Source organism: Microcaecilia unicolor, chromosome 7 (genome assembly GCF_901765095.1).
Source record: "Microcaecilia unicolor chromosome 7, aMicUni1.1, whole genome shotgun sequence".
Taxonomy (NCBI): Eukaryota; Metazoa; Chordata; class Amphibia; order Gymnophiona; family Siphonopidae; genus Microcaecilia; species Microcaecilia unicolor.
In genome coordinates, this window is record NC_044037.1 from 44,499,863 (window position 1) to 44,513,831 (window position 13,969).

At 41.4% G+C, this 13,969-nt stretch overlaps 1 protein-coding gene across 2 annotated transcripts in view; it reads right to left on the reverse strand.

The window, feature by feature from the left end:
- Positions 1-2,413: 2,413 nt before the first annotated feature.
- Positions 2,414-13,969, reverse strand: part of HPRT1 (hypoxanthine phosphoribosyltransferase 1) — an 88,438-nt gene continuing 76,882 nt past the window's right edge. Inside the window, exons 8-9 of one of the 2 annotated variants that reach the window (XM_030209880.1) lie at positions 7,579-7,655; positions 2,414-4,942 (exon numbers count right to left, since the gene is read on the reverse strand). In XM_030209880.1, the coding sequence (XP_030065740.1) occupies positions 4,886-4,942; positions 7,579-7,655 (134 nt within the window). In that variant the 3' untranslated portion in view covers positions 2,414-4,885. The remainder of the gene's footprint in view (positions 4,943-7,578; positions 7,656-13,969) is intronic. The other variant, XM_030209881.1, reaches the window with a different exon arrangement.

The window sequence follows — 13,969 nt, forward strand, 5'->3', positions numbered from 1 at the left end:
CTGCTAGAACCTGTCTCCCAGTTTGAGGATCACAAAAAAATGGCGCCAATCAGCTGATTTTATTTCATCAGATGCCCAGCTAGCCCATCTTTCCTTTAGCCAATTAAATTCAAATAACCTACCCTACTCCTCTCTCACTTCTATTCTACCATTATCATAAAAAGGACTCTCCCCCTTATCATGCACAGGTTGTCCTTTGTTAGTGCCTCAAACCTGGAAAAAAAAACTTATTGGTCAGAACTTCACAAACAGTGGACCTAGAAAGCAATTGAAGGGCTTATTTCCAAAACCTGCTAAGTCCATAGTAGTTGGAAATTTGCTCTTCAGTTCTTATGGTTTCTTGGGCACATGACTTATCCATCTACCTGTGCAAGCTGCAGTACTCACAGTGGCCACAACTACACAATCTTAGTTCTTATAACCATAGGATACTGCCTCCATTGGATCTGTGTTATTGCAACCGAAAGCTATTTTATCCTCAAGATTTGGTTAGATTCCTATTTTTCAGAGAATACAAACATTAAGTTTTATATAAATCTACCGATCCTGAAAAACTTGTAGTCTAGTTTGACTGGTTCAAGAGAGTGTGCACAAAGGATAAGGTACAAACAATATTAAAAAAAAAAAAAAAAAAAGTACAATAAAAACAGACAGTATAAAGCTTGTGTTGTAATGAAGGACAGATTTATATATCAGGGTCAGTCGCATTATGGAAGAAATCTGTACTTACTGTATTTGACAGTAAAAAAATAAAGTATGCAAGATTGTCAGAACTGTGCAAGTGACGATATCTTTGAACAGAATACTTCTTTAGAGTTGTGTTTCAGTACGATTTATTAGGTTACAACAAGCATATCACAGGCCAGTCAACATTACATTTCACCAAGATTTCCTAAAAACTTACAACATTGCGAGCTACATGTGCTATGAAATTCTGAACAGCTTTTGTGTAGCAGCATTGATAGCATAAAACAGGAAAAAAAAAAAGTTGAAAAACTGAGCTGGAATGATCTGATTTTGTGATGAGTCCCATGATTTTTCCCCCCTCTTAAATGTCATAGGGGTCCTTTTACTAAGCTGCAGTAAAAGTGGCCTTTGTGCACCCCTGCATGAGTTAATATTGTCATTAGCATGTGGCCAGTAAAAAATTACGTGAGCACTGACTTTTGTAGGTAAGGGCTCACACGGTAACCCTATGCTAACCAATTAGTGTGTGGTGATGTAGTCACGCTGATTAGCACAGGAACACCCACACTGCCACCAGACACATCCCCTCCAACAAAACTTTTTAAAATATTTTTTTTAGTGTGTGCTTAGAGAACGCTGATTTGGAACTTACCGCAGGACACCTAAGCTATTTTAAGCTCACACACTAATACTTATCACAGCTTAGTAACAGGACCCCCCCCTACCCCAAAAGCAGGAAAAAAAAAAAGGCTTGGAATACCAAGCACAGATGCCTATGAATTAAAACTGAACTATAGAGAAGCTTTCTCTCATATAAATTGTCTCATGGTGTTATTTTATATAGGTTTACAGTGGTACCAAAATAAAAGATTCATTTCTGCTAAATACTATGGTAAACCACTACTGACAAGATGTGCAAAATACATTTTCATTAATTCTATGTGCTTTGCTGTGTGGAATCTTTAAAACCAAGTTTCTATTTTGGAAGTTAAAAGAATGTTACCTATTTAAAAGGAGACCTGTATACACAAACTAGATCTCTGGGTAAAAAGCCACAATCATATTCAATTTAAAAATATTTTGAAATGTACTAAAAAAAATATAGAACTCTAGAGCTTTGCCATTTTGCTCTTTTATAAATAATTTTTTAAAAATTTCTAGTGAAGTCAGTGCTCTTGAAAAGTGCTGTACTGACATTAGTGAAACAGGTAAAGGACAAATAACTGAAGTTCATGCTTCCTCCATTAACTGCACTGCCAAGATTCTTACACCCTGCTCTGGAAGGACAACTTCCAGGCTTCAGAGGACACTTCGGTCTCTGACTCAATATTTGGCCTCTGTTGAGATTGTTGGTAAGATATCACTTGACGATAAATACGTGTGTATGTTTTTATAAAGTGATGTATTTGTCTATGTTTTTATAAAGTGATGTATTTGTCTACAGCGGACTGGACTCAGATCACTCAGTTCACATACTGCAAAACAGTAACATAATTAACAACAGAAGAAAGATATGATACAGATGTTCAAATATTTGAAAGGTATTAATATACAAACAAACCTATTACCAGAGACAGGAAGGTGGTAGAACTAGAGGACATGAATTGAGGTTGCAGAGGGGCTGACTCGGGAATAACATCAGGAAGTACATTTTCATGGAGAGGGTGGTAGAATGTCCTCTCACAGGTGGTGGTGGAGATGAAAACAGGAATGGAATTCAAAAGTGCATGGGATAAACCCAAAGGAATCCTGTATAGAAAGCGTGGAACCAAACAAGCTTAGCAGTGATTAGATGGCAACACCTGGAATTAGGAAGCAAATCCAATGCAGTGTTTCTACAGTCTGTGCCCTGATCATGGCAAGAAAAAAACAAGATCAAGTATCATTCCTTACACTATGAGTTTATCTTGTTGGGCAGACTGGATGGACTGTACAGGTCTTCATCTTCTGTCATCTACTGTGTTACTATGTATCCAGCCTCCTAAGTCCTTCAGGCCTTTTCTGACAATCTCGCCACCACCAACCTGAGGCACACAAGAAACATATAGCTTGCCAGAGAAATCTAGCTAAAACAAAAGGCACCATAAAGCTTTCAGAGAGTATAATGTTTTGAAAACTGGTGACTGAGGGGACAAAGGCTCTGTAAATCTGTGCCAATCCACTAAATCGTGCAATCCCTACTGCCACTTTCCGCCTAATCTGTTTCACATTGTATGAAAAGTACTAAGAATTATTTAATACCAGCTTAATTAAAACAGTTCAGCATACCCTTATTAGGGTCAACCAAACTAGTGCATCCATACTATGTTCATGATACAAATTTTAAATATTATATTTAAAAGAAACTGTGGTTTGCAGTTGTCAGTGCATTTTTATTTTTAATTGTGAGAAAACACCTACCAGTACTGACCAAATCTTACTGTGTCATTTCTTAGTTTCTGTATGAGAAATATTAGGTAAATATATAGTGCTCCAGGACAGACATGGGTGGTAGCACAAGTAATCTTTCTATATCCATGCTGTCAACTTGGCTCAGTTGGAGGAGTTCTTACAGGGTCATACTTAAGACTACCTCTTGGGCACCTTTGAAAACAAACTTTACCACAAAGATGGATGTAACATCTCCTCAAATAGTTTGAGAATTCTAGAGTACGTGGTGGAGGCGGGTGGAATCAGGGAAGGAGAAGAATGCAGAAGCTTACCACATACTAACAAGTCCAGGTAACTATGGTTCCAAAATGTACTGGAATCTTTACTGATAATTGGTGCCCTTTTTTCTACAGCATAAATATCCCCATGTCTTTTAAAAACAAATAATAGCAGCTGGACAGTTTAGAAATGCAAAATTGAACTTGGTAAATGAATATACATTAAATACAAATTAAATGGTGACCACTCATCACTGAGAATGTTACTGTAAATGAACTGTATAACCAGTTATTTATTTTATTGCATTTGTACATTTTCCCACCTATTTGCGGGCTCAGTGTGGCTTACAATACAACAGGAGGCTATGATTTTGTAAAGAAAATCAAATAACCCCCCCCCCCCCCCCAGTGCTCTTATGTATATCTTTAATGGGGCTTGCAAATGAATCCACTTGTACCACTGCAATAGAAAACAGGTGGCTTGTATCACTGAAGGAATGCACCAAATGTACAGAGCTGCAGTGACATCACTATAAGGAATCTCAGGCTGAGAGTAACAATAAAAACTACTGCAATACTTTATTTATAAAAGCAACCATTCTGTACATTTTTCTAAATGGTAGCTTCTGATGGTAAGTGATTACAATTCATTTACAGACATTTTCTCAATAAATCCACAGTAGTCTTCAACTCACTAATGATTCTATAACAGCAGATGGTTTGGAATCTTTTGACACTGTCATGTTACCTGATAAAGGATATTTGAAGTATTCTTATGGTACAAAGAAAATAGCTTTCACCACTTTAAAACAAGTAGGGAAAAACAGTCCTTTTCCCCTTTGCTCATGAGTGGTTTCCCTCAAGAAATAGTGTCACACTTCCAAAGACTAACGCAAGAAAAGATGATTTATTTAGGCAAGACTAGATGTCCAGCTCCGATCTTTGTCATTTCACTTTCTTTCCAAGCACATAAAAGCAGCAAATTAACTTTCTGAACTAGCACAAAGGCAGCTCCAAAATGTGGATATGCAGCCTGCCATTTTTCTCTTCCCTGCCAGGCATTAAAGGTTACCCCTCATACATTAATACCTTAGAAAGCTGGTTAGTGAATAACCACAGTACTGTTTCTCTACTATTCAATTAAAATGTAACAAATTTTAAATTTGTACCCCCCTCCTTTAAACAGGCTTTCCAGCACTGCTAAATAGCTCTCATATCAGAATCTTATTTATAGCATATTCAGATACATTTTTATTTGTTGTTTAGACCCAACAACATCACAGTTCCATCTCTGCCCTACTTGACTACTGCAATCCAGTCAGGTCAATGTTTTAACAATCAAGCAAATCAAAATTGAACTTTGACAATATTCAATGTCTTTAAAACAAACCAAAAAGGACATGAGACTCATGCAGAACGTTAGCGTGAGCTAATGGCATTGAGGCTTTGAGCATCTTGCAAGCTGAGCTGGTGCATCCTAGTTGCAGCCTGTGAAAGGTAGGACTCAGTAAACGAAAATGTGTCAAAGCTCTGCAGTCCTAGCAGTTGAACTACTCATTTGTGCTTTTGTATCGCTCCTTCCCAGTCTCACTAATCACGCAAATGTGCTGAAAAACAACAAAAAGAAAACACATTAGCAAACTAAACAAAATGTGTACAGAAATTCATTTCAACACAACAAAATCTGCTTGCAATTTAACTGAACTGCTGCAATATAAGTGTTCATTACTGCTGGCCTTTATGTCCTGTTCATTCTCCTCTTACTAACTACCATTTAACTCCGTCAGCTCAACCCCATATAACTTCCAAATCCCCTCTCCGAATCATAGGCACCCTTCCTAAAGGCTGCAGCTAAACAGGCAATATCCAACTAAAGGAGCTCTGGAGGTAGCAGGGGACACCAAAGCTACATCAACTATCCTTCAGTTCTCTATGCTTGTTACCCCCAAATACCACCTCCTACCTGAAGGCTGTATGTATTTGCAATGCCTTCAGATGGCCAGTGTGGGTAAACAGTCTATCTGAGCGCCAACGATTCTGTCTATTCAACTACATCTGTAGATAAAATGAACAACTTCCACAATTCTCCCAGCACCAGCCTGCCCTAGAAGCAGAGAGGTCAGTTTCAAATTAAAGACACATCAAAGCTAACTTGTTGTCCACACTAATTTAGTACTGAATCTTTTAGTTATTAAATCTAAAGAGGGAGCAGCATTTTGCTCACCATTACTAAGCCTCTTTATTCCCGATACTTGACAGCCTCACCAGCTTAAATAATGGTTTGACTGAGAAAGGGAGACAATCATGGGTTCCTCATCAGATCAGAGCTATATGTCGTGCAGACAAGAAATCTGCCTTGTGTTTTAAGATTATTTTCATTAGTTTACTGAATATAATTTTGTTCTTTTGTTATATATTCACTGTATACCACTCTACATGATTCTTTTAACTCGGTAAGTAATTACCAATTTTATAAATAAATATTTCCCTCAGGTACCAAAAAAAAAAAAAAAAAGGAGCAGTACCTTAGATTTCACTTACAATACTGTGTAACCCTCACAAGAGCTAGTGGCAATATCTATACGGGAGGGAGAGGGGTAGATAGGTGAACTATGTCCTGCAGGGCACATCCTCCTCAAATCAGTTTTTCACCCAGCTTACATCCTCCAATATATATATTAAAATAAATAAATAATAATTAAAAACATATATATATATAGCACACAAGTTTCTTGGAGGTATGTGCAAACATGCAACTTTGACATCTGTGCAGGTCAAGTGCCAGCACCACATGATGTAAAGATGAGTCATGTAAGGAGAAGGTAGGCTGTACGCAGCAATTGGTTGCACAAGCAGGAGGGAGGCCCAGCATGGGCAGGGATGACAAGGTAAGCTAGTTGCCTTACAATACAAATGGAGATATCGATATTGTAGGGCTTAACAAATCTTGAGCAACAGGTCACTATACCACCTAAAAATTACTCCATGGTCACTGGAATAGCCTCTCTTCACATCTCAGTGTGTGTTTGAACAATGTGCATATCTGAACTCACACAATGGTCTCAGTATCTTGCAAGACAGAGTTCAAGTATCCACAGGCCTCAAACTCCAATAGCTATGCAGTGCTGCAGCAAAAACCGCAGTAGGCCATGGGGCATCCTGGAAATGCCGGGATGCAAAGGCAACAATTTGGGGAGAGAGCAGAACCAGCGAATGAAATAAACAGCATGCTCATAAATGCCAAGGGAAATGAATTTAATAGTAAAGCAAAAGGAAGCCCACACTGGAGTTCCTGGGGGTGGGTACCCCATGTGGGCTACAATGGGATACAGACAAAACTGGAGGTTAGCTGGCTAGAGAGAGGGGGCAGGATGAAGTAGGCCACCAGTGAACCAATGGTACATATTAAGGGCCTAATTTAATACGCTTTCTTCCCCACAGACACAAACTGGGAAAACAGTTTATTAAATCAAGTCCTAAAGATGCTGTGACAAACCTCAAAAAGAACAATGTTGGCGAGGGAGACCTTTCTTCCCTCCACTTTGTTTTTCATTGAAAATTGTGGAAGAGAGGCGTTTGTGAAAATTTGCCAAGGCCTGCTCTATTGTACTGCTCTCTGGAGACATCACATATTCCATTTCTCTTGGTCCTCTCATAGGTAGCAGAATGGGGTGGCCCAACCAGTATTTTGTCCAACACAGCATCAGCAATTAGAGGGAGTAGGGCCGGAGTTTTATATGTACGACCCTTCCAACCAAAAAGGTGTTCTGCTTCCTTGGGTTCTCCTATACATAAGGCCATTTTACCTCTGCAAGGGCTGAAAGAAATATATTCTCCCTCCTTTGGGTCATCTGATTTTTCACCCTCCCCCAATTTGCCCATCTCTCCCTTTCCTTATCAACCCTCAAGCTAGGAGACTCTCCTCTGCTGCATACTTTTACCTCACTAAACCTAGTGGTGCATAGCACCAGTAGGTCTTTATCACTGTATTTGTGGATGTTGCACAGTTCAAACAAATGCAATCATGCCATTCAGCAGAGGAGAATCAGAGCTTTCAAACAACAGAGGGAGTGCTGAACTGGAACTGAAATGGAGTGGTCAGATGCTTGGACACAAACACATACCACCTCACTGCAAGCTTATGCTTAACTTACAGAGTGATGTTGAACTTGGAGAATTAAATTAGTTTGTCATATTAAAAGTGAACAAAAAATAAAAATTAAACCCCCAAAGCAGTACTTACATTCAAATCTCTAAAGTACTCGTTATAATCTAGTGCATATCCCACAACAAATTTGTCTGGCACTTCAAATCCAACAACTGAAAAGAAATTTCAATCCTGTTAGACACCAGCCATAACCTCAGTTCAACTATTAAATATGTACAAATGCTTGCAAATAGAAGTACAAGGCTGCAAAAAAACAAAAATAAAAAAAAATCATTTTTTCTAAGCTTTCCAAAATTAACAAGACCTAAAAGTTTAGAAGGAATCTGTTTGTGTAAAGCTAAGTTACTTACCTGTAACAGGCATATATTCTCACATGTGACGTCCACAGCATGGTGTGGACACTGCCATAGGCATTGTCACTTTAAATGTTTAGTCAGTGCCCCCATCATGCATGCGTGGGTGCCTTCCCACCTGACGCTCGAGCGTGGGACCAGCAGTATAGTTCTAAAGCTAAGACCACTCCAAGGGGAGGCATGTGAGGAAAAAATATATATATATACATACACTCACACATACCTGCTGTCCATGAAGAACACATGTTACAAGTAACTTAGCTTTCTCTGAGGAAGAGCTGGCATAATATTCAATATTCTCACATGTGGGACTCACTAGCTACCAAGCTAACAATATAAATCCGTTTCTGCAATTAAAAAGATAGTGAGCCTGGTGGAAAAAAATATGGTTGGAGGGCAGAGTTGGATTTAAATAGTAAAAATATTCTAGAGGATTGCTTGTCCAAACTGGCTATCTTGCCTACAATGCTGCTATAGACAGTAGTGAGCAGTGACGGTGTGGCTAGAAGACCACACAGCCGCTTTGCAAATGTCTTCAATGGAGGCTGAGCGGAAATGGGCTACTGAGGTTGCTATTGCTCTGATATTGTGAGCAATCACCCAGCCATGATGGGCCAGTCCAGCCTGTATATATGTGTAGGAGATATACATCCAAATAGAGATTGAAGGTTTGGTGATAGGAATCTCTAATCAGATAGGGTTGAAGGATACAAAAAGCTGGGAGGATTTCCTAGGAGGTACATTCCAGATATTATGCTAGAACATGCTTGTAGTCTAAGGTATGAAGTGCTGCTTCTCTAGGATTATTGTGTGGGTTTAGGGAAGAAAACAGGAAGGATGATGGACTGATTGTGATGGAATTCAGATACTACTTTTGGTAGAAATTTTGAATGGGTTCGAAGAACTCTGTCACGGCAGAATTGTGTATAAGGTGGGTCCGCCACCAAGGCTTGAAGCTCACCGACCCTTCTGGCAGAAGTTAGTCCTAATAAAAAATTCACTTTATATGTGAGAAACTAAGGAACAGGAATGAAGTTGCTCAAATAGAGGCTTCATGAGAACTGTGAGGATGACCGATATCCCACTTCACAGGAGGTTTTGTATGAAATTTGACTATTAAGAGATGAACTGAAATTGGTTTATTCCCAAGTTTAGAATGAAAAGTGCTGATAGCACTCAAATGTACTCTCACTGAGTTAGTTTTGAGGCCAAAATCAGAAAGATGCAGAAGGTACTCCGTAAGAGTAGGCAGAGAGCTCGTATCGTATCTAGTGCTCTGGCTGCACACCAGACCGAAAATCTTTTCCACTTTAAACAATAAAATTTCTGTGCTGAAGGTTTTCTGGATGCTAGCAGTATGCGAGAAACTGCTTCAGGCAGGTTATAGGATTGTAAATCTACAGTCACGAACCAAGCGGTCAGGCCTAGAGAGCGAGGATCTGGATGAAGGAGGGACCCTTTGTTCTTTGTAATTACAGTTGGAAATGGATCCAACTTCCAAGATTCTCTGGACAATCCTATATAATAAAAAGAACCTCCAACGTTCTGAAGCCGAGAAAGTGGAGTGGAGGAGTGGCCTAGTGGTTAGGGTGGTGGACTTTGGTCCTGGGGGACTGAGGAACTGAGTTCAATTCCCACTTCAGGCACAGGCAGCTCCTTGTGACTCTGGGCAAATCACTTAACCCTCCCATTGCCCCATGTAAGTCACATTGAGCCTGCCATGAGTGGGAAAGCGTGCGCGGGGTACAAATGTAACAAAAAAAAAAAAGCCTTGAAGCATTCGTGCTCCTGCTGTATCCATCTCCTGAATTGACGTCACATACTTCCTGGTACGTCAAAAGCAACACTGACCAACCACACTAAAGCAGCACGAGGCACACCAACGGACAAGAACAGCCCAACCCGCGTGCCAGAACTTCAAAGAAAGACAGCTGGCGTCAACACTGCCAGTAGCGCTAGGAAACCCACCCCACAGCGACACACGCGACAACACCCTCCCACCTCTGCGGTGCTCTCTCCCTCGCCCCTCCTGGACTCCGTCCCCCCTCTCCCACCCTCCCCCTCAGCGACACACGCGACAACACCCCCCCCTCCGCGGTGCTCTCTCCCTGACAGCTGAACGGCAGCGGTAAAAAGAACGGCAGCCTCCTAACGGTACCCCCTCCCTCTTCTCCCTCAACAGCCCTCTCCTATGTTTCCTGCCGCCCAGCCATAGCTTAAAACTCATTTTACTATCCTGACTGAAGCACAGTACAGCTGGCTCGCCTTCAGCTTTCCCCTTCTCTCTCAGCTGTGGTCCCCCCCTCATTTCCTGTTTACGCAAGGGCGGGACGCTGAGAGAGAAGGGGAAAGCTGAAGGCGAGCCGGCTGTACTCTGCTTCAGTCAGGTTAGTAAAATGAGTTTTAAGCTAAGGCTGGGCGGCAGAAAACAAAGGAGGGCTGTTGAGGGAGAAGAGGGCGGGCAGGGAGGGTTGGAACTGGAACCCAGGGAGAAGGTGGGGTTTGGGGCGTCACTGGACATGGAGGGGAGGGCAGAGGAGAATCGGTGGACATGGATGGGAGGGAGGGTAAACAAAAGAAATTGCTAGACATGGAGGGGAGGGCAGGGGAGAGAGGGGAGAGAGGAGAATTGCTGGATATGTATGGGGGAGAGGGCAGGGGAGAGAGGACAGTTGTTGGACATGAATGGATGGAGAGGGAGAGGGCAGGGGAGAGAGGAGACTTTCTGGACATGGATGCAGGGGAGGGCAGGGGAGAGAGGAAGAGTTGCTGCACATGGATGGAGGGGAGGGCAGGGGAGAGAGGACAGTTGCTGGACATGGATTCAGGGGAGAGAGGAGAGTTGCTGGACATGGATGGGGGCCCAGGGAAGAGAGGACAGTTGCTGGATATGGATGGAGGGGAGGGCAGGGGAGAGAGAGGACAGTTGCTGGACATGGATGGAGGGGAGGGCAGGGGAGAGAGAGGACAGTTGCTGGACATGGATGCGGGAGACAGCAGATCTCACATACATTCTCTAAGACACTCTCTGTCTATCAGACTATCTCTCTGTCACACACACACTCTATCTCTCTGTCTCTCACACACACTCTTTCAAACACACACACTCTCTCTCAAACATACACACTGACATTAGACATAATACAACAATGTAAATTATTCATCAGCATGACAACACATTTATCCTAACAATCCCTTTCAAAACATTAATTGCAGAAAGCCAATACCTTGCTGGTGCCTGTTTCATTGGTTTCAGAAACGGGCCTTTTTTTCCTAGTAATTCTAGAAGTAGAAGGAACCAGCCAGTATGAAGCCACTAAAATCATGGTCCCCTGGGTCCTGACGTAATTTGAGAAAAGAAGAGTTTTCCCTATGAGAGGTACCGGGGGGAAACGCATATAGTAGATCTGTTCTCCAAAGCAAGCATCCAGGACTGTATGGTTGGGAGAATCCAGTTGAGAACAAAAGCGGGGAAGTTTGCTGTTGTGGGGAGAAGCAAACAGGTCTATCGCTGGGGTCCCCCACTGTTGGAATATTCGATAAATTACAGAGGTGCTGAGGGACCATTCGTGAGGTTAAAGGAACCTGCTCAGTTTGCCTGCTATAGAATTCTGTTTGCCAGCTAGGACATCAGTACTTATAAAGATGTTTTGAGAAGCTGCCCAAGTCCATATATGGATTGCTTGGCAACAAATGGTAAGAGCCTGTTCCTCCCTGTTTGTTCATGTAACAAACATACTGCTACCTGGTTGTCTGTGTAAACTAATATTACTATTACCTGACCAATGATACGGTTCTGGAAGGTCTTGAGGGTGTTCCATATAGCTCACAATTCCAGAAGATTGATATGTCGTCTTTTCTCTCAAGGGGATTGTCTAGGTGTGCTCCCCAACCTTTACTTTACTTCTTATTAGTTGCCAATGACGTATTCTTCCTAGTTTTCTGAGGACATAGAACGCTTTCTTTACCACTGTATAGCGGTGGTTTTCCAAGGTCAAGTGTTTATCAAGACTCCTAATATTTTTAGTCCGGATTCTATCTTCAAGGAGTGCTATTTAGGTTCAGTTGAATATCTGAGGTATTGATAGAGGTTGCTGTGACGATTAGGTATTTTGTTTTTTTCCCGGTTGAGTTTGAGATGTAAGGTTGTGGCCCATTTCTCAATTAAGAGTTATACCTTGGGAAATTAGGGTGTTAGCATTGGACTTGTTCTTGGTAAAAGGAAAATACAGTGTGATGTTATTGGCATAAGAAAAGCAGTTTATGTCCTCTCTTTCCATAAGGGAAGACATTAGGAGGTTGAAGAGTATCAGGGAGAGAGGTGATCCTTGCGAAACCCCAGTGTGGGATTTCCATTCTTCTGACACTACCCCATTAATCTTGACACTGTAGGATCAGTTTCCGAGGAATCCACCTGTTGACTGTAACTTGTAAGCTTCCTTAGGTCGTTGACCAGTGTACCAAGCAATGTTTTGGTACTGTATCCTTTTCTGAACCCTGCCTGTTTGGTGCAGTAGGCAAAAGCGTTCTAGGTATTCAGTGAGTTGTGTTTAGGGAAGGTACCATTGGTGATGGAGTCCGTTATTCAGTGTGTTCTGAGTTTGATGTAGATCAATGGTGTTAGTAGAAAGACTGGGCATTTGTCCAATATGCATTGGGAGCGGGAATATTTATTAATTGCTCTACTAAACTTTTCTTCTGCATGTTCTCCTTTAATCGTTTGCATTCTGTCTCTGCAGGTGAGAAAGTCTTCATAATCTGTTTGCTTGGCGATTGTTTTCTCTATATATAGACTAAACTCTGTCATCTTCTTCTCAAAGTAATGCGCCAATGCTTCTGCCGAGGAGAGACAGGGCATGCGGTTTATAAGATCTTTGGGCATTAGTAGATGCTGAAGTATTTGGTAGAGTTTCTTCACATTTGGTTTCCCTTTCTCATTTACTATCTTTTCTAGAAATATTTTTGTTTCGCTGCTTTGATTTGGAATTTATAGATATTTATTGTTTTTCTCTAGGCCTTTCTGTCTGAACTGCTCTGAGATTTTCTCCAGGTTCTGTCTGCAGGCTTTCTTCAGGTTCAAGAGTGTTTCGTTGTACCATGGAGCTTTCTTTCAGTTCCCTGTCTTTTTTGGGACTACAGTATTCAGTATCTCCTCTGTGATGTGATTCCATTGGTCTATGTTGACAAGAAGTTTAGTTTGTTTAATTTGTCTTCTATGTTTTGCCAGAATACGTTGTGGTCAATTCTACTTCTTGCTTCCTGTAGGTGATAGTTGTAGTGTGTCTTTCTAGTGGTATTTGTTTCTTGCCAGTGAATCATGAATTGTGATAGGAAGTGGTCGGTCCAACTAGATGGTGTCCATCCTCTATCTTCTAGTTCTGTCTTCTGGTCAGACGCTGTACCCCACATTAAGATGTCTAGTTGATGGCCTTTCAGGTATGTGTGCTGTGTGCCAGTGAACTTTATGTCTATATGGTCTAGGAAGCATTTAATGGTGTTGTACCAAGATATCTTTGGCAACATCTCAGACTATTAGTTGTCCACCCGGCTATTGGCCTTGGGTCATTAATATGTCTAAGAATTCTTCTCTGGTTTCTTTCCATTTCCCAGGGGGGCAATAGCAGACTGTACAGTCTAAGTTTCTGGACAGGGAGGTATCATTAATCTGAAATGTTTGTAGATTAGTGCAACTCCCCCTCCTTTTCTGTGTTCTCAGGCGATGTGTGCGATTTTGCAGCCCCAGGGTAGAAGATATCTTAATACTGAATCTTCTCTACTACTACTTATTTCTATAGCGCTAGACTGTAGCCAGGGTTTTTGTTAGGGACACAAGACCTGGGTCCTCTGATTCTAACCAATCTCATAACTATGGCTTTGTTGGCCAGAGATCTGGCAATAAAGTAATAGCCAGGAATAGGTGGGCTGCTGGGGAGCATTGTAGTGTTTTATCTGCTTGAGGTTTCTTTTCAGTCTGTATTTTGTGATGGAGGGTATTCTTGCAATTGGGAGTTCAGTGGTCTTTTCTCCGTCATGGAACTGCAGTTGTGATTGGAGAGCAGATTAGCTGCAAGGATTTGTGGGCTGTAGTTCGTCTGATGCTTAGGAACAAATTT